The sequence below is a fragment of the Myotis nattereri genome (genome assembly GCF_964212035.1).
Source record: "Myotis nattereri genome assembly, chromosome: 9".
NCBI classification, from domain to species: Eukaryota; Metazoa; Chordata; class Mammalia; order Chiroptera; family Vespertilionidae; genus Myotis; species Myotis nattereri.
In genome coordinates this window covers 7,942,292-7,962,914 of record NC_138084.1, presented here as the reverse complement: position 1 = coordinate 7,962,914, position 20,623 = coordinate 7,942,292, and the positions used below count along the sequence as shown (strand labels likewise).

At 49.1% G+C, this 20,623-nt stretch overlaps 1 protein-coding gene across 1 annotated transcript in view; it reads right to left on the bottom strand.

Moving 5' to 3' along the window:
- Positions 1–594: 594 nt before the first annotated feature.
- PPFIA1 (PTPRF interacting protein alpha 1) overlaps positions 595–20,623 on the bottom strand; it is a 51,410-nt gene continuing 31,381 nt past the window's right edge. The window contains exons 18-31 of the mRNA XM_081099929.1: positions 18,413–18,564; positions 16,865–17,037; positions 16,436–16,529; positions 16,040–16,121; positions 15,739–15,939; positions 14,292–14,354; positions 13,799–13,825; positions 9,163–9,338; positions 8,960–9,057; positions 7,240–7,415; positions 6,432–6,500; positions 5,521–5,686; positions 3,143–3,208; positions 595–1,913 (exon numbers count right to left, since the gene is read on the bottom strand). Of these exons, the coding sequence (XP_080956055.1) occupies positions 1,888–1,913; positions 3,143–3,208; positions 5,521–5,686; positions 6,432–6,500; positions 7,240–7,415; positions 8,960–9,057; positions 9,163–9,338; positions 13,799–13,825; positions 14,292–14,354; positions 15,739–15,939; positions 16,040–16,121; positions 16,436–16,529; positions 16,865–17,037; positions 18,413–18,564 (1,569 nt within the window). The 3' untranslated portion in view covers positions 595–1,887. The remainder of the gene's footprint in view (positions 1,914–3,142; positions 3,209–5,520; positions 5,687–6,431; positions 6,501–7,239; positions 7,416–8,959; positions 9,058–9,162; positions 9,339–13,798; positions 13,826–14,291; positions 14,355–15,738; positions 15,940–16,039; positions 16,122–16,435; positions 16,530–16,864; positions 17,038–18,412; positions 18,565–20,623) is intronic.

Sequence of the window (20,623 nt, the reverse complement as noted above, 5' to 3'; positions counted from 1 at the left end):
GGTTGAGAGGGCCACTGACTGTCGAGGGGGATGCGCCTGTGCAAATCGCTCCAACACAGGCTGGCTCCCTGGGGCTGCTGGAGGAGCAGAGCGTGCTCAGGGCTGTGCCGGGCACTTCAGGGCTGCACCGGGCTCTTGGGAGCGAGGCTGGGCTCTTTGGGGTCAGCTTGGCTTTTTGGGGCTACGCTCGGCTCAGTGAGAGTGGAGCCTGCCTCTCTACTCCTATAAGGAATCAATGAAGGAAAACATGCCTTAACGGAGCACAAGCTCTGCGGCCCCAGGTACTTACTGCCCTTTGGGACTGGCTCTGGCTGTTCGGGGCTGGGCCAGGCTCTGCCCTTTGGGCCGGGGCTTTGTCTGTTCGGGTCTGGGCCTGCGGACTGTTGACATGAGCCCACATTTCCACTCTGCTTCAGTCCCCTGTGCCTTGGTCCTCCCAGTACTGGTTCCCGTGAGGATGGGCGAGGTCATCTCGGCCTCCAGGGCAAGGGCAGGGACTGCCTGGCCCTCCTTCGGATGATTCCTGAGCCTCCCCACTGGCTTCCGTCATAGTTTCCCAAGGGAGGACAAGGCCCAGAGCTGAGGCGGACAGGGCAGGCCACCCACGCCCACTGGCAGTGGGAAATGCTTTATTGAAAGAAAGCAATAAATAACACTGTGATAAAAAGAGTTCCAAAGTGGACTGTACATACTGTTACATAATCGGGACGTTCACAAAGGGTTACTAGAAAAACAGAAGGGCCACAGCCAACTGTCCAAGTCGCTCGGAGCCGAGAGCGAATGTCGGGACACGCCATCTTCTGTCTCCGCAGCGGCTGCAGAATAAATAATGCACCGTGATCCGCACGCAGCCCCTGCTGGCTATGCCACATGCCATTAAAAAAGGGCCCCTGGCTACTCAGACCGTCCAAAATGGCTACATCATCAACCCTAAAAAATGCACGGCTGGGTCCATTCTTTAAACAAGTTTACAAACAAATGTAAAACGATGTTCTAAGTAAGAAAAATAAGGCCTTTATTAGTTGCGCAGCATTATTCTCAGGAGCCCGTGCGTCATCTCTGCATCCACGTCTCTGCGATGTGCGTGTGGCCGCCGTGATTGGTCCTCGTGTGGGGGTGCCGGTGCCTTCCCGGGGCAGAGCCGGAGGCTCCCCACCTGCTTTTTCTTGTCCAGCAGAGCGCTGTCCCCAGCTCACGGCTCTGGCCGTCACTGAAGACGTCTCCAGTCCAGAGACGAGGCTACAAAGCACTGAGCCGGGCCCAGGAGTTCGTAGTGTTCTGATTCGTCCTTTCAGTCCAAATGTCTAACCCAGGTATATTGTCGCTGCAGAAGGAAGCATTTCTTGCTAGAAAAAGTATAGCAAGGACAGTCATTAAACTCCAACAGGGACTGCAGGAAACGCCTGCCCATTGCACAGGGACTGCTGTGCAGCTCGGAGAGGCCCCCGCACGGTGTCAGGCCGACTTCACAGACCCAGTGAAAGTCTTTTCTCTGCTGTGGCTTATTATCAAAAAATTAAACAGTGATAATTACAGAAAATGCATAATTTACAAAAGCCCTACATTTGTTCACAGGATTTTTACATACAGGCATTACAGTACATTCGTTGAAGAGACTAAAATTAGACATAGGGACATGACTTGGTCTGATAGGACATTTATAGCCCAGATACACATGAAAAAGTAAGTAACTGTATAAATGAAGGCATAAGTTTACATAAATATAAGAAACATTAGATTCTAAAATATTTTCTTTATGGTATTTGTGAAATTTTCACTGATTAAAAACTCTGTAATAAAATATCTCAGGTCCATATAACAAGTATTGACAGACGGAAGAGTCCATCGAGTTCTAAAAGGCCGTCTCTGCAGGGCTCACGGCTGCAGTCACCTGTAGAAGTAGTGTGGATAACCTGCAAACGAAACAGAAAGGCAGCCTTGAGACCATCCAGGGGAGGCACTGCCCTCCATGCCCCACCCCGGGCTCCCGCCTTCCCACTGCCTGCATTCCAGCTGCTCAAGAATTTGGATAAAACACCAAGGACTACGTGTATCAATGAGACAATTTCTTGACTGACTTTATTTTGGCACATGTCTAAAAGTTGTGAATTTTAAAAAAAGATGACAAGCCCTGATCAGTGTGGCTCAGTTGATTGAGCGTCGTCCTGTGCACCAAAAGGCCGCCGATTCGGTCCCCAGTCAGGGCACTTGCCCAGTTTCAAGCTCGATCCCCAGTAGGAGGCGTGCAGGAGGCAGTGACTGATGTTTCTCTCTCACATAGATCTCTCTAAAATCAATAAAAGCAGCCTGGCCAGTGTGGTTCAGTGGTTGAACATTGACCTATGAACCAGGAGGCCATGGTTGATTCCTGGTCAGGGCACATGCCTGGGGTGTGGCTCAATCCCCATTAGGGCGTGCAGGAGGCAGCCAATCAATGGTTCTCTCTCATCACTGTGGTTTCAATCTCTCCCTCTCCCTTCTTCTCTGAAATCAATAAAAATATATTTAAAGATAAAATCAATAAAAGCGTATTAAAAAAAGTGATGAAACCAATCAAATAATCCGGCTGAGAGATGACAACAGAACAGAGCCCTCCATCCAGCCCTCAGAGGGTGACAAGGGCTGCCCCCCGCACCCCGCTCCCGGCAAGGGTATGTCCCTCAGGAACGGATCTTGGTGATGGCCATGCAATTCTGTTTTTAAAACCAGTCTCTACATTGAAAGGCTATCAGCAAGTGTCACAGCACGGGACAGAGTCATGAAACAATTCCTTAGGGCTTGTCACCAGGAATGTGTGACAGCCAGCTAGCACCAAGACCTGGGGCCACGCCTGACACGCACAGTGTGCAGGGACCAGTGCCTGGCACTCTGAACCACCGCCAGCTAAGAGCCGGTTCCTCTTTTCTGCTGTGTTCAGCCTCCCCACTCCGAAAAGGACGTGAGCAGACGCTTAGAAGCAGCCAGCTTCCTCAGGTTTAGGGACAGCAGGAGTGCACATTCTGGCTCCGTGGCCAACGGCAAGCACACAGCACCAAAGCCACCTCCGTGGCGCAGAGGCCGCACCTCTCCAGGTTTAGTGCCTAGAGTGGGCGCTCCAGGCCGGAGCCGCCTCAGACCGGCTGCAGGACGCTGCTCTACTCACCACAGGAGGCGTCAGCAGGAGTAAGTCCTGACTGTGGCGGAATCCAGCCTCTGCGCTCCTGACACACTGCCTGCGCGACGCCCCGGGAAGAAGCATGCAAACACAGCGTGCAGTTAGTGTGGGCGTCACACGAGGGCACTGGCACACACGCACACCTGCCACCGCCACCATGAGGGTCCCAGGGAGCCTTCCAGAGGGGGACGTGATGGGCCAGGGAACCTACGTGTTACCAACTGTGGTGCCCCTAAGTGTCTCTGCGTCTCCCAAGCAGCCCTGCAGTCACTGCAAGTTAACCCCCAAACAGTGTCGCTGCATCGGTGACAATTTCACCACGTACATCTATGTGCACGACTACTTAACGTGATGACTTTCTCCTTAAGCATCCAGAAAAGAGAGCAACTGGATTTCCTTTCACCCTAAACGCTGCATCTGTAAGGAGGCGGGAAAGCCCAGCAGTGACTGAGCTGTTACCAGTCCACTCGGGGGGAGGCCAGAGTCCAATGCCCACCTCCCAGCACCCTCTCCGTCCGCCTGCCGAAGGACGGGCTGCTCCCCCGGGAGGCCTCAGGGCGGGAAGGGGCCCAGGGGCGTGGTTTCGGAGGGTGGCTAGAGGACAATGACTTATCAAAGGACCTGAAGCCACTGTCAGTTTCTCTGGGAAACAGTGCACACCACGGACTTTTTGGTTAAGAAGCACACTGCACGGCCCAGGAGATAAGCCCCAGTTCTTCCTTGCAAATCTAAGAAATTTTCAAAAGTATGTAGCAGATATTCAAGGTTCCCAATTACACATTTTTGGTTTTCCACCAGGAACACATTAGTAACATTCTGCTAAGGTTCCAGGAAGGATGGTAAGACAGCTGGTGCTGCTGCAGAGAATGGACAAGCTTATAAATCCTTCCAATTCCATGTGCCAGGAAACCTGCTGCAATTCATCTTACACGCCCTCATTTCAACAGCCATTAAAACAGCCCATTTAATCAGGTTTATGCCTTAGTTACCATACAGGGTAGAAAGTCGTCTTCCCATATAACATGCTCCCTATACCTTTTCTAGAAATAGTTTTAATTCATCTAAACTCTAATCTCAATATTGCTGTTATTAAGGAAAAGGTGTAATGAGGAAAATAAGAAAGCACCCAGGCTGTTTAATAAGTCAAAGGCCAAATTAAAACTTATGAAAATTATCTGCGTGCTCCTTTAAAGAAAAATGTGACTGTTTAAAAAGCTCCTGGCTTCCCCCGATAAGCATATTACTCAGAGAGACGTCGCCTTCTAACAGGAAGGCTGCCCGCAGCCTGGCCCGCGGCTCGGTTGGCTGGAGCGCCATCCCGCACGTCGAGAGGCGATGGGCTCGATCCCTGGTCGGGGCACGTGTGGAAGGCACCAGATTGATGTGTCTAACATCTATGTTTCTCTCTCCCTACTGACTAAATAAATAAAAAATAATAACAATGTTCCCTACAAGCCATCCTCATTAAAAGTGTCCAGCTTAGCCAAGGCCTTATTTATATAAATGCACTTTTCTCTGATTTTTACATAGGCAAGTGAGACAAAACTTCTAAACGCACTTATGGGAAGGGCTAGTTAACATGAAAAACAGTAAAACCACATCAGTGCCCTTTTTAACTTCCCTAGGGGCCCCACTTCAGAAACGAGAATGGAGCCATCTGTCACAGGAGCATGAATACTGACTTGTGCCGGCCACACACTGAGAGCTTTATGGGGATCACTCCTCTGGCCATCGCATCAGGCCGATGAGGAGGACCGCTGCACGACCATGTCACAGATGGGGAAGCAGGCGCAGTGCCTGCCGTCGAGCAGGGAGAGCACAGTGGCTGTCCGAGGCCTGATTTGAGACCAGGACTGCAGGGGCAGCGCAGTCAGCAGGACCGGCTCCCGTCTGGGGATGACTCCCCAGGCCTGCAAGGTCTCCATCCCTCTGTGACAGGCAGTGTCGTGGATGGGTCCCAGCAGGGACAGGGAAGAACAGAAGGGGAGCCCTCCCAGGGTGCAGGGTGCAGACTGCTGTTAGGTGGAGAGAGGTCCTGGGAGTAAGTGCTGCGGGCTGAGAGCCACCACCCAGCTGCTACAGCGAATTCTAGCGCTGCCTGTCATGCCCACGCCCTCACATGCACGGATGTCCATCTACACGGAGGACACGCAGTGCTCAGCATCATGCGTTGGAAGAATATGAATATTCAACCAGACACGAACATAAATAAAACATTTCCTATTGTTAAACTTTTATAAACAGATGTTAAGATTAATTCTAAAACACTTAAGCCGGGGCATGCAACAGGACCGAAATGCCTCGTAGCAGATTAAACGGCCGTGCTCCACCACTACCCGCACTCCAGCCACCAAGCGTCCACGTACCGTCCAGCTGCATCTTCTTGGGCGGCACGGGGGGCGAGGACAGGGAGGAGGTGACCCGGAAGTTTGCAGGGAGAGTCTCTGCTGATCCAGCAGCTAAGCCACGAACGTCCTTTGGTCTAAATTTTTTTCTCCAAGAAGGTGCCCTCCTAAAGGTCTTATCATCGTCCTGGAAAGTAAAGGACAGAATACAAAATGACTGTAAAATAAAGGACAAGAAAATAGTGGTTTTCAGCCCTCTGAAATGATGGCTGGACTCGCGGCCGCACTCTCATTCACATGCACCCCACCCGTTCCTGACGACCACATGCCTCGGGGACCGACTGGGAACCTGACTGAGAGGTGGTGGGCAGCACTGGCACCGAGGCCCTAACTGGGCAGAAATCTGCACTGTCCTGGCCGCCGGGGTGATGCTCCTCCCCTCCACCACCACGAGTCACTTCTGATCTTGCAAAAATCACGTCCTAACTATGCAAGAGGACACATCTTTGTCTTAAAAATAGCCATCAAGCTGTAAGGATTCTGTCTTATGCTGGGGTGGAGCCAGCAAGTGCTTCAAACTCAAGTTTCCTTCAGACCCGAAGAAGAGAGTAGTAACAGTGCGGGAATCAGTGAGTCATGGTTTTGTACAAGGAGAAATTAACATTTTTATGTTTAACATACTTCCGAAACAGTCCCCCAAATGTTCCCAACACACAGCTTACAGACTCCATTCCTAGGCTACAACCAATGTTTTATGAACATTTTTGAGGGTTATTAAACGTTAAATAACAAAAAACAACCTATCTTACTGAAAATGTTAGTTTCTTAATAGCTCATTTGTTCCTAAAGTTTTAAGAACAAAGCCTAACTTAAAGTAAACACATGGCCACACTTAGCAGAGACACCACTGAAGTTATTAGGCTGGAACTTACTTCACTGAACCGCCTGTCGGTGCCCACGACCAAGAGGTTGTTAAACTCTCTCTCCAGGACAGTGCGAGCCTGAAAGCATAAAACACTCGACTTCAGTCTCACTTGGGAGGGAGGGGTCAGCACAGCACAGCTGCTCTTTCAACCAAGACTTTAAAAACCTTTGAAGGGAGGGAGGGGGAAAGGGAGACAGCCGTTATATTTTCAACAATAAAGATAAAAACTAAAAATAAATAAAAAACCTTTGAAAAAGCTCTGATTGCCTTGAGCCATGACAGTGACCCAAATCAGGGTCTTCCTGTGGGGTTCCCAGACGGGCTTCTAGGAACTGCAGTGGGAAGGGTGTGTGGGGGTAGTGCAGCCAGGGGAGCGCCATGGGTGGGGGCGGAGTACTGGCAAAGCACATGCATCCTCTCAGAGGAATAAAGAATGTCCTGGCTCTCAAACGAGCCCGCGAGTCAGAAAGGACCAGGCAGGCGGCAGCGCACAGAAACGACTGCCCTCCGTCCGTCCGGCACGTGGAAGGTATGGAAGGTATTTCTCTTCCACCTAAGGTTGGATATGGATGCGACTTTCATGAGCATATGGACCTGAATGAAAACTTCCCATTATTTTATCGTTAAGACTCCTGCAACTGGACATGAAAAGAGGACACAAATAACGGGTCTGAACTGCCACATCCGGGTCCGGTGGGGAAGAGGTGCTGAGCTGCTGGAGGGCTGACGTTGTGTCTCCATTTCGGTAACTCGCTGAAGGTCCTGGTCAGGACAGCCGAGGGGACACGGGCTGCGTGGGGCCGGGCGGGCGTTACCTGGGTGTTCTGCGTGGGGATCTGCAGTAGGAGGGCCAGCACGTTGAAATCGAAGGTTTCGTCTAAGGCCATGAGCGCCCCGTGCACCCCGCTCTCCAGGAGGTTGTTTGCGTATTCTTTCAGACCAATAGACAGGACCCAGCGAATCACGCGATCGTTGCTCCAAACAAGCACATCTGCAGGGAACAACAGGACGCAAGTGACTTCAGAAGGCTGTCTCCCTCATGTGTCCCCCGAACCCAGGACCAGGGCTCCTGCATGGGCCCTGATCCTTCAGTGCCTGCCTCAGCCAAAGCTCCACGGGCCAGGAAGCACTGCTGAGTGTGCACCAGCCACTCACTGACCAGGGATCGGAAGCAAAAGGACAGACGGGAATCTGAGTGCTCACCAGGTGCCAACTCGACTCACACACAGACTTGAGAATACTTGAAACACGTTCCTCCCATCACAGGAGCTGGCACCAACATGCATGCCTTGCTCACTCAACACAAACTTCCTGCTTATGATCTTGAAGCCATTTTTCTTGTCCCACTTTTAAAAGAGAGAAACGTAAAGATATTCTCCAGAATACTAGGATACTAGGAATTTGGAATTGTGGGGGGGGGGGGGGGGGGGCAACAGAAGATCTTACATTATGCAAAGCAATAAATTATTAAATCCGCTCTAAAAATACCTCTCTAAAATACATACAGATGATCATCACTGCTTTCAAAGACAGCTTTTGTCAATTGTAAAAAGATTTAAAATGAATAGAAAAAAACAAGACAGATTTACACATTTAATTTCTAAAGCCCCTTTCTGGATAAAGGACAACACACACACAGTGAGCGCAGGCTTACAATTGTTCTCATGAGTCACATCAACTCAAACACAACTAGACTATTCTTCCAATGGGCCACACGTTCATCTTCCATTTCTTTCTTAATGAGAGTTGGAGACAGCAGCATTTACAGAGCCATGGGAGGATTAAATAAATTAACCAACAAAGAAAAGCATTCTGGTCTCCCGGTCCAACATCTACATCTTCTCATGCTTCCCCACCCGTTTTCTTTTTCTTAATATGTTTTTATTGATTTCAGAGAGGAAGGGAGAGGGAGAGGGAGATTGAAACATCAATGATGACACGTCCCACACTGGAGTTCAAGCCCACAACTCAGGCATGTGCCCCAATCGGGAATCAAACCGACCTCCTGGTTCACAGGTCGACGCTCAACCACTGGGCCACGCCAGCCGGGCCCCACCTGTTTTCTAACAGAAACGCCTTTGCCTTCTTTGCCACAGGAAGCTCCCACCCAGCCTCCAGGCTCAGCTGGAATGTTAGCCCTGCACCGTTCCCCCCGCCCTGGGAGCAGGACCACCTGCTCTGTTCTGTGGCTCAAGTTCTGGAGTCAGTGGCCAGAGCAGCATTCACACCTCCGTCAGGCGAGTGAAGTGCAGGCTCTTGCCCACCCTGCTCAGCGGTCCTGAAAGGAGTGGGGAGGTACCTGTGTACCCCCACCAGGAAAGGCTGAGTCAGAGGGAGAACATGCACCTCGATGCACCCAACCACAGACTAAGGATGCACAAGCTTCTCCGGCCGCAGCGGGACCTTGAAAAGCCCTCTTTCTCCCACCCTATCGGTGATGACTCCAGGCTCATCTTCCCCACTCAGAGCCTCTCCTGATTTTTTTAAATATGGGAAGCAGAGACATGCTAAATCAATTAGACATGAGGTACTAGCCTTTTACTTCATTCTGGCTTTCTTCTCTTTTCCTTTCCAGTTCTTTTCGGTCATAATTTAACCTTCGCAGGCACATAATTCCGCACTGGAAACTGTTTCTATTTATTAAAAACAAATAATAAAAATTATAAATTAAAAAAAAGAGAAAAAAATGGCAATTGTCACAAGTCAGCCAAGCAATAAGCACTCTGGCAACGACGTGCCTGTGGAAGCTGTCGACCATCTTCAGCTGCCCCCGCAGGTCCTTCTTGGTCAGGTGGTCCAGCATGCGCGCGTCCACCAGGCACTCCATGAAGTAGCTGCGGTACTGCGGGAGGCCCAGGCTGGGCAGCCACTCGTTGCCGATCCACTCGTGGTTCATGTCCCCGTACGCCAGCGTCTGCTTTCAATAATTGAGTACAATCAGTTCAGAAAAAAACCAGGAAAGAGGTCACAAGAACAGTTTCAATAATCTTTACACTGGATGTTTAGTCTATGACATATTCCCAAAGGCTAAAAACTAAGTACATCATTCTCCTTTATAAAATCAAAATCATTTGCTCTCCTGTTAACTACCTTAAAATGTTAGTAAAACTTTATACAAAAGGAATTATACTAATAAAAATCTATAACTCATTTGTGTTTATAAATTGAATCTATTTACTGAACTACAACAGAACTGTAACTGACTATATATTATCTTTCTGGAATACGTTTTATGTGTAATAACATAAAACCAAAGAATGACCATGACTCATGAAGAAGTTTGAAGGACCTACCCACCTGTACTCATTAAGTAATCTTCGCTGGCTTTAATTTTAATACTTTGCTTTCTAAATTTTCTTAAAACCTGTTAATTTCAAAATCATTTAGAAAAGTGAATAAAATTGTTTTGAAAGAATAGATAAAAGAGCTGATGCGTCTGAAAGGAAAAACAGACACACACACAGGCCCACTCTCAGTTCATCACCCTCTACCTCATTAAGGCCGTGGATGCCTCCAGTACCGAGCCCCCGACCTAATGGGCATGTCATAGCGCACTCCACAGCTACAAGGGCATATGGAGCATTCTTCACGACAAACAGAGCTCAATGTACACACAGAGAATAAAATCATAAAATGTGCTCCAACCTCAAAAGAATTAAATTAGAAATCGATAATAAAAAGGTAAATGAAAACTCCTGAATATTTGGAAAGCAGCATACTTCTAATAACCCATGTGTCAAAGAAGAAATCATAAGAGGAATGAGAAAATATATTAAACTGAGTGAGTGAAAACACAATATATTCAAAAAGTATGGGATACAGCTAAAGCAGTGCCTTGAGGGAAATTAATAGTATAAATACTTAAGATATAATTGAGGAAAGGTCACAAATCAATAATCTAAGATTCTACCTGAAAGACCTTGAAAAGAACAAATGAAATCAGAAGGAAGGAAATGAAGCAGAACGAAGAAAAGAAAAAGAGCAGAAACCAATAAAACAGAAACCAGAAAAATTAAAAATAAAATAAAACTAAAATCTGTTTCTTCATAACTATCAATAAAATTGTCTATCTGCGACCCCTGAAAATACAGCCTGCATATCAGATATTTACATTATGATTCACAACAGTAGCAAAATTACAGTTATGAAGTAGCAACGAAAATAATTTTATGGTTGGGGGTCACCACAACACGAGGAACTGTATTAAAGGGTTGCGGCATTCGGAAGGTTGAGAACCACTGGACCCTTCACCAGAGTACTAAAACAAAACAAGACATTACCAATATTAAGAATGAAAGGGGATAAAGGTTCATATCCTATAGATATTGAAAGAATAATAAGGGAAAATTGTGAATAACTTTAAGCAACTCAGACAACCTATGAAAGCCACCGAGTAGGAAGTGTGTGACCTCTATCAGAACTTTTTTGTTCTATTAGAACAAACCTTTTCACAACCAAAATTTCTGTCCTAAATGGCTTTACAGGTGACTCCTACCTAACAAACATTTATGAAAAAAGAGCAATTCTATAGACTATTTCAAAAAAGTGAAGAAGAAATGCCTAACTCATTTTATGAGGCCAGCATTGTCCTGACATTGAACCCAGACAAATGAATGTATTACAAGAAAACTACAGACCAATATCCCTCAGAGACACAGATGCAAAACTCCTTGTAAAACATTAGCACAGCAAATCAGTAATATATTAAGTCATGAAATAGGACAAGTGGGGTTTTTCTCGAGAACTTAAATTTGGCTCAACATCTGAAAATCAATGAAATTCACCATATTAATGGACTGAAGAGAAAAACCACATCTGAAAGATGAGCGGAGGCATTTGACAAAATTCACCATTCCTTTAGGGGCGTCTCAGCGTTCTGAGTGGAGGAACCCGCCTCAATCTGATGAAGGGCCTCTACCAAACACAGCGCTGACACCCCTCCACGGGAAAGGCTACACGGTCCTCCCCTGGTCGGACAGAGCAGGGACGTTATGCAAAGCTGTGCGGCAGCTCCCAGCCACTGTGACAGTCAAGCATGTAACTGGTGAGAAGAGAACATCTTTATTGGTGGGAGACCTAACAACCCGGGAAATGAATCTACAAGACAGCCGTTACAACTGAAGAGTCCAGTCAAGTTGTAGGATACAAGGTAAAGATATGAAAATGAACTGTATTTCCAAACACTAGAAAGGAACTGGAAACGGAAATTTTAGAAATGCCATTCACAATGCCATGAATCACCACGGACGCCGTGGGTAAATCTAACAGAACAGGTGCAGCTTTGTCCAGAGAAGAAAGGAGCACACGTGTGCAGTATGTGACACACGTCGAAGAGACACGGGTTCTTCAGCCCGAGACCAAACTAACCCACAGGACGCTGCCCGGATCCCTGGACACAGCAACCCTAACCCTACCACGTTGTTTTGAAAATATGGTCCCTAAGCTATTATTTATTCCAACCAAGCTGAAAGGAATGACTCCAACTCCAACAACAATGCTCAAATTCTAACAAAAAAAGTTTTACTATTTGCTCTAAACAACCATGAGGGAGAAATACAGACTTTTTTGGACACTGTCACAATATCATGTTTTTCTCAGTCTTTCAAGCCTCACTTTCATTTCACAGACACTTAGAGCATGGGTATCTGGTACTGCTTTCTTGCTTGCTGAGTATGTAATTCTTAAATTGACACAAAATGCAAAGAAACTTCTAAACAGAAAATTCTATGGAAGCAGAACCCTCCTTATTCTCATCTACTCACTCTAGTCTAGTTACTTCCTCCTGGCAGCGATGGGAGCTCCTGGGAGCACCTGGGCTGCCATCACAGGCCTCTGAGAAACGCACGCAGCAGGGTCTCGTGGTCAGAGAATGCGGGCGACAGGAGACAGCCACAGCACAGGGTGTTTTCCCATCATTGGAATGATCACAAAGTCAATTCGGACCTTTGAGCTCTGTAGAACGGGGCGCTGGGAGGGCCCAGGGCCGTCCTGTCCCCTGCTGCGTCTGGAAGCAGCAGTCTCGCGGGTGGACACACTGATGGTGCCTGCCCAATGGCTGCATCTTGACATGTTCTTCCCCCAGTGCCCATGGGCACCTCGAACTTTCCCGGCTGCAGAGCTGCCGCCGTGGGGCGGCATGGGGTGGGCACCGAACGACTCCCGCACTTGGCAGCACCCGGACCCGCCTCCCCTTCCTCTCATCTAAAAGCCCAGAGGCCTTGGCTCACGCCAAAGACCGCATGCTGGCTAATTCTGGCGTCGTCAGCACAGCTCGCCCTTGCTTACATTTCCAGAGCAAGAGCAAGTGTTCAGCTTATGTAATTTATACGTCGTGCCTCTGATGCAGGGATTTCCTACGGCAGAGCTCTGCTTCTCACTATAAGGTTCAATGACATGTAAAGAACTATGAAACGCCCCCTTTTTAATTCTAGTGGTCACCACTGACCCTGTGAAGGTGGACAGGGCATTTACCTGGAGAAGCAGCCAGACCATAGGTGGGGGTGGGGAGCTCAGGGAATCCTGCTTGAGCTCCCCTCTTTTGTTTAGGAAGTTGATGTAACTGGCTTTATTTTAAGGGGACCAATAGGAGAAACAGGGGTGTCAACCATCAACTGTAATTAGGAAAATTCTCATTTAAAATTATTGATTTTTCAGATACACAATCTCCAGATCCATGCGCAATGCCTTTAAGGAGGCCTCGGGAGAAAAGGCCTGCCCACACCTCCCGGCTCCGAGGTGCTGCTGAAATGCACAGCATACGGCAGTGCTGGCGGACGCAGGAGGGAAGCCACTGCTTGGCACAGCTGCAAACCAGCTGGGACAAAGCTGGCTGGAGCTAAAGAACCAGGAAGTTGAAAATCCAGATGTACACTAAGTGAGAAGAGGCTGAACTGAGGTTTCCATAGGAGGAAAGCTATTAGTTAGCTCACACAGTGTTAAGAAAGTACCCACACAGACTCAGAGGTGAGCCTCTGAACCTACTTGTGTTGTTAATGTATTAGAAGGGTTTTCCCATCAGCAGATCTTGTAACTACAGTGACCCTATTGGGGACTGAAATATCTAATCTCAGGAGCTGCTGAGTCCACAGGACTTTGCATAAAGGCCACATGTCAGGCAAAGTGATCTATGTTCCTGAGAGTGAACCACTGTGTCCCTACGAGAAAGCTGAGAAATGTTCAAAATTGTCCATGAGACATCCTCTCTGCACTCTTGAATCCTATACTTGGCTTTGACTGATGCTTTCAATCATTAACATTAATATGATTAAATTAAGATGTTAAAAACGTCAAGAAAAGTAAATTACAAGTTTTCATACGCCAATTCTTTTTGTTGCTGTACATATAGTGAAGAATAGATTATAGAAAGTCTCCAACCTGAGCCCAGCTTCCCTCCTCATCCTCCTGATGTTACGTGGTTAGGGATGCAAGAGAACATAAACATATGGTTAGTACTGTGAGCTTAGGAATGCAAAACAGTGAACGCGGGCAGTGCAGCTTCACCAAGGGAAAGCTCAAATAGCACAAGCATCATGCAGAACGCATGCACAACCCACACGCCCTCTCGCATGCAAGGAGCAGGCGTCCATGCCCAGCGCACCCACTGAGGAGGAAACTCGGGCCGGGCCCTCACAGTGGGGGCTAAACTGAGGTCTCCCCTCAAGAGAAAGGAATTCAATCTAAACAGAGCTGGTCTACCAACTTTAAGTTCATGACAAAAAAAATCTAAAAGAAGATAAAATACGAATTCTACTGCACACATTGAACCCAGACCGAAAAGAAGTATGCATCGGGAACAATATGGTGTGGAGGACACCCTGTCCCTGCTCTGAGCGGGATGCCGAGGGACACGAGCCCGGGCGGGACTGACCGTGCGTGGCGTGGCGGTGAGCGTCTCCATCTCTTCGTGCGTTAACCAGACATTTCCTGTGGTCTAGGGTGACCCATGACCACGCCCATCCGGGATAAGGGGAGCAGTGACGAGAAGGAAAGGTGGCAGACATGTCAGCCACAGGCACGTAAGAGCAGGCGACGCAAAGGGTGTCCTTTTCACCTTCATGTCAGATGTCCACATGGAAGTAACATGTTACCACCAGCTCTCCCCTTTTACAGAGTAGCCACACCTCACTGGCACTGCTGCCAACCGCAGGAGAGCAGCCCACGCCTTCCAGGTGTACCTGCCACGCTTCCCACCTGAGGCACGTGACAGGCACAGAGGAAACAGGCCGTACTCCTGAGAGCTGTGACCGACTGTCGATTCAATAGATTGAGCGCAGTCTGACCGACAGCACAAAAGCAGGTTCCGTTAAGGGCAGACGGTCCTCAGCAGGGGCCGCCGAGAGTGGCCTCCCACCTGGACAACCTCGTGTGGGGGCACCAGGAGGCCGGGCGCAGGGCTGTGTCCACAGAACGGCCGCCTCCCCTCAGCTGGCCTAGGAACAGGCCCTAGCCCCGGGATCCTCAGGGAAGAGCTGCCCTGGTCTTGGGGTGCAGGGAAGGCTCCCCCAGGGGAGGTGTGCTCTCACTGCCTACTCAGGAGCTGTCTTTGTCACGAGTTTATGAAACACTGGGGAACCACCGGCTCCTTCCTTTCTAGAAAGGCAAATGAGGTGAACTGGGACAAGCCCACGGGACAAGAGCATCTGGGCAGCAGAGACAGGGGTGCTGTTCACCCCGCCTTCCCTACTAAACAAAACCAACACACGCGCTCTTGACTCACTGTGAGGAGCAGCTACGCGTTCGAATAGGCCTTGGCCTCCACTCAGACGAGTGTCTATGCGGCTCTGAGGGGCCTGACCAGGTCTTTTCTCCAGAGCAGACTCAGAGCAGAGAGGCCCGGAGCCAATGCCAGAGCTGCCCAGACCCCAGTTACCGAGCATGTGCCCCTGAGGTATGTTTTTAACTTTTCAACCAGCACGCTTTGAAGGATGTTCAAGGTCTCCCCGTGGGGGAAACTGAGCAGACCATGCTGGCACACCTGCTGGTTCAGGGCTGCTCACACCCTCGCTCCCAGGGGCTCCAGTCCCCAATGAGCAGCACCCGCAGGCCGAATACATTGGTAGAGAAACACTAGTTATCAAGCAACTGGGGATCTAAGTTTTCCCTTCACTTTTCATAAATTTCTATTTAAATGTGATCACCACTTTTCTACCTTTCAAACTCCTCCTGTGTTACAATGGCAAAGCTGCTGTAAAAGCATTTCATAAAGTGTCTTTTAACCACCAACTGTCACACGAGGAGCTGTAGTGTTTCTGAATGCTAAAATCTTAAGCTGGAACCGTGAGTGTATTCCTAAGGAAGCAGGGACGGACACGCACCGTCCTGGACGTGGGTGGGGCCGACGGGCTGGTCAGGGACATGATCTCCTGGATGGCCAGCCGCAGCTTCAGCCGGTGCAGAGGGTTGCTGATGCCGATCTCCCGCTGGATCTCCGTGTCGGACAGGGCCGACATGATGGCCCCGCTCTTCACGTTGGCTCGGCACGCGGCCACATACCAGGCCGGCATCCCCACCCAGAGCTGGAGACAGAAGTGTCAAGGCCGGGTTAGGCTTAGAGTCTGACGGGAATCACACGCTCACCCGTGTAACGCCCTCACCCCCGAAGAGAAGGAGGCGTACCTCCAGCCACACGACCACAGTGGGCCCGTCCCATTGTGCAAACGGTAGACCTTGTCGCCGTGCTTCCTCGAGCAGCTCGTGCCTGCAAATGACAAGACACTTGAAATCAGAGTCCCTCCTATCCACACACATAAAACACATGGACAGCGTTCTCTCCGTAACCGCTCCCAAGCGTAAGAGTGCATGCCCGTCACTCCTGTAATCTCCCACATCGCCCACTTACTGCTGGTTTGCTACAAGCTACAAAGAATGCCTGGAGGAGGAAATGCTGACTGACTCCTCCATCTCTACAGCATCGTCTCCTTGCAGAATGAAGGACATACTTAATAAATAAACATCAGGTAAAAATCAGGCTCAAAAAAAAATATTCAGTAAGTTGGACAATAAAACACTTACTTTTTCTGAAGTTTGCGATTTTTCTCAGCCTGTCCTCCCAATTTGCTAAGTCCCAAGGCGTCTTGAGATGAGTTTTCTGTCTCTGAAATGCCAGCTACGAGGAAGCAGAGTGGTTGAAAGAGAGATCAACATGGGCACCTTAGATGGTTTCATCAACAGGTGGACAGTGTGAGCAGGTAGAGTGAAAAACTGTATAGGCTGTTTATAACGTCACGCAGATGCCCAGAGAAGTAAACCGCTTACTTCCACAAGCAGCTGGTGGCTCTCTGGTTTGTAGGTACACACGGGGAAAATGTGCCTGTCCCTGGCCTAGGCCCCAGGAGAACACCCAGCTGGTAAGGCAGACCCCACGCAGGATGGATGGGGCACACAGCAGGCACACCTGGCAGACCCTACCCTCACAGCTGGCTGTTTGCTGAGAACACCGACCTTGTCCCAGCGCCTCCTTGCCGATGTGCCCAGGGCGCATCTTTTCCTTCTTGCCAAACAAGCGGCCGATGGAGGACTTGATGCCCTTCTTCTTGGGGGCTTTGTGGAGCGAGTCCTGGCTACTGTTACTGCTGCTGGGGTTGCTCACCGGGCCATCCTGTGAGCCTGTCGAGCTTTGGGGACAGAAAATGATCTTTAACAGGTGCCCCTGTCACAGGAACCAGAACTCTCCATGTTTTTAATACCCGCTCTCAAACTTCACCACAAACATCTCCGTCTCTTCTGCGACACCTACTTCACAGAACACACATGCCAGGAAGCTTGGGCTCCCGTGTCTCCCGACAGAGCCCTGTTTCTGGGAGGCCGAGGTTCTTCTGGGCCTGGGAGACTCCTTCCAAGGTAAGCGGGGCTCCACACCACCTGCCACAGAGGGCATGACCGACCCCACCCAGGTCACCTCTCAGCTACTGACACGGCAGTCCCCACTCTCTGCAGCTCCCTCAGCCTCCCCGAGTGCAACTGTCCTGGCCGTGGAAAGAGCAAGAGGAACCAGCTGCAGGGCTGTCTCACTGGGCTCCTGAGGGCAGACACCCGGGAGCAGGAAGGACAAGTGAAGTCCCACAGCTCAAAGGTACAGGGGCACCTGAAAGCTACCGATTGCCTTACAGGGGTGACCACCAGAAACATGCCATGTGCGGGGCAAACGCTCCCACAAGAATAGAATGTTCGTTCTCAAACCAGTTGATTTGTGGAGTCTGAAGAAATGAGGTTTTCCTAAAATTGTGGATCTGGCCTAAGTCTGTCTTCCCGCACTGCCTCTACCAACCACGCCTGCACCCGTGGCATCACCGCAGCTCCAGGGCACGGCCCGCATGCTGAGAACACCATTTCAATAAACGCTACTGAATTAGCCAGTTTTTCTTTAAAAACATTGTTCTGACTTTTTTAAACAAGAAAAGATCAAGAGCCTTGGCCAGTGTTGCCAAGTGGTCAGAGCCTTGGCCTGCAGGTTTGTTCCCCACCCAATCTGGGCGCATGTGCAACCAATCGATGTGTCTCTCTCACATCCATGTTTCTCTTGCTCTCCCTTTCCCTCCCTCCCTTCCACTCTCTCTACAGCAAACAAACATACAAACAATGGAAAAATATCCTTGGGTGAGAATTAACAACAAAACAAAATCAATAGCTTGCCCGGCTGGTGTGGCTCAATGGCTGACTATCAACCTAAGAATCAGGAGGTCACGGTTCGATTCCCAGTCAGGGGACATGTCCGGGTCGCACGCTTGATTCCCAGTGGGGGGCATGCAGGAGGCAGCTGATCAATGATTCTCTCTCATCATTGAAATCTCTCTCTCTCTTCCCCTCTCCCTTCCTCTCTGAACGTAAAAAGAAAAAAAGACATTAAAAAAATAGAGGGAAGGAGAATGGTCTTTCTTAAAAAAAAAAAAAAAAAAATAGCTTTCTTAATGCTGAAAATCCAGACAAGTATGTTTCCATGGTGACTGGCTCCGCCCCACCCCTTACTTCCTATAGACTGCGCCTCCTTACTTCCTGAGGTCCCGGATGTCTTCGTGGCTGACCGTGTGCAGGGCTCCTTTGTGCAGCCTGTCCAAGCGCAGGGACCTCGGGGAGGGAGGGGGGGATGTTTCACATTTTATTGTTGTCTTGTCATCTCGTACCTCTTCTCGGGAAGCTGGCAACTGAGGGGTGGAGAGAAGTGTAAACTTAGTTAACAACAGACTTGACCAAAAAAATAAAAAATCACACAGGCTTTAAATTACAATCATACACTTATTTGAAAATCTACTGGCTCTGCTTTTGTCTGAGTACAAAGCGGTCTCGGGCTAATGCCATTTTAAAGGCAGGTCTTGTTCACAAGACACAGGGCCACGGACCACCAAGCGCACAGCCCAGAGCCTGGCCCCAGTCCCCAGCTGCTGCACTCGGGCGAATGTGGGCCCTGGCGGGACACAGGGACACTCCTGTTCCCGAGCCTCCATGCAGACTAGAGTCCTAGGACACCATGGGGACAGCCACTGATGGGATGGCAGAGACCTGGACCACATCATCACGGACCAGGCGGCATTCGCTCTCCCCAGTGGGGAGCGGGGAGAATGTGTGGATCCGGTGCCCTTCAAAAGAAATGCCAGCAAGGGCAGAACCCTTTTGGGCAAAACTATCCAGACCTTTTTGTTTAGAAGGAAGAAAAAGAAACAGCTTGTACCATGACCCAGTACGCTTTCAAATAATGATTCAAATGACTGGAGTAACAAACAGTTGAAAAAGTGAAAAGGGAACTAACTCCTCCCCCACACGTGTGTCTGGCCCGTTTCTCATAATGTTTGGACTGGGTGTCATAACTGAAACAGTATATGCGGCTGAAAAACCATGTGTTCACTCTGGCTTAGAGGAAATAACCCTAAGTTTTCACTAAAAGATGGTCTCCGTGGTCTTGAAGATTCTAGGTGTGCCAGGATGTGAGTATGGGAAGCAGGGCGATGGCAAGAGCATGGGGAGCAGATGGACCCTCAGGACTCATGTACATATTTGAGTTTCATGTTTAGGGCAGGGCTGGACATCACGAACTGCCCCTCGCAAGCACTTGTGTGCACAAAGAGACTTGAGCAGCCAACGTACGCCTTTTTAAAAATGATATTGTGTACAAAATATCGATCCACTGCATCCCAGAGGCTCGGTGATGACCCAGTGAATTAGTGCAGAACAGAGCTGAGCTCATTCAAGACATAACCATTAGCAACAGCTGGACAATTCTGCATCCTCTCCTCATTTCCAACCATCAGACCACAGGCTACAATGGCTAAACCTATCACTGTGAAACTTAGGGGTAGATCTCAGATGCAGGTTAAAACAATGATTTGTGAAAACCCAACAACAAAAAACAGGACAGGAAGTGACCCTTGTGGCTGAACTGACTGTAAACTCCATGAAGACCAGCAACTGCCCAAGCAAAGGCCGCCCCTCGTTCAAAGCTCAGTTGACATGAACCTGCTGCTAAGGACATCTCCCGGCTCACCCCACGTGGCCTGGCCGGCCCTCTCTGTGCTCCTACTGGAAGGTGCTCCCCATGCTGGACTAGAGTCTACGTGCCATTTCAGACTTGACAACAAGGGGAGGCTCCGTGGAGCTGGGAAGTCATCTGGGCATATCCAAGGACACTGGGGAGTAGAAAGGCGCCATTGCATACCCATTGGCCGCATCTGCATGGCGCCAGGCACTCCACACACACCTGGTTGCATCCTCACAACCACCCCAGGGCAGTCATGACAGAACAAATATAAGTGAGCTAAGATTTAGAAGAAAAAAAGTAACTGGAAATAGAACATTTTTTCACCAAAAATTTTTAAGTTATTCAGCCCTGGCTGGTTTGGCTCAGTGGATAGAGCGTCAGCCTGTGGACAGAAGGGTCCCAGGTTTGATTCCAGTCAAGGGCACATGCGTAGGTTTCTGGCTTGATCCCCAGTAGAGGGTGTGCAGGAGGCAGCCGATCAATGATTCTCTCTCATCATTGATGCTTCTCTCTCTCTCTCTCTCCCTCTCACTTCCTCTCTGAAATCAATAAAAAATAAAAAAATAAATTATTCAAAATTTACTAGAGAAACACTACGATTACTCAGGGAAATAAAATTCTATTACAACCTATAAGATTAATTAAAATAATGCAACCTATGTATCAAAGAGCCCTAATAGTTGTCTATTCTAAGCCAAACTTCTCTATTCTTTAGGTACTGCATGTTTGGT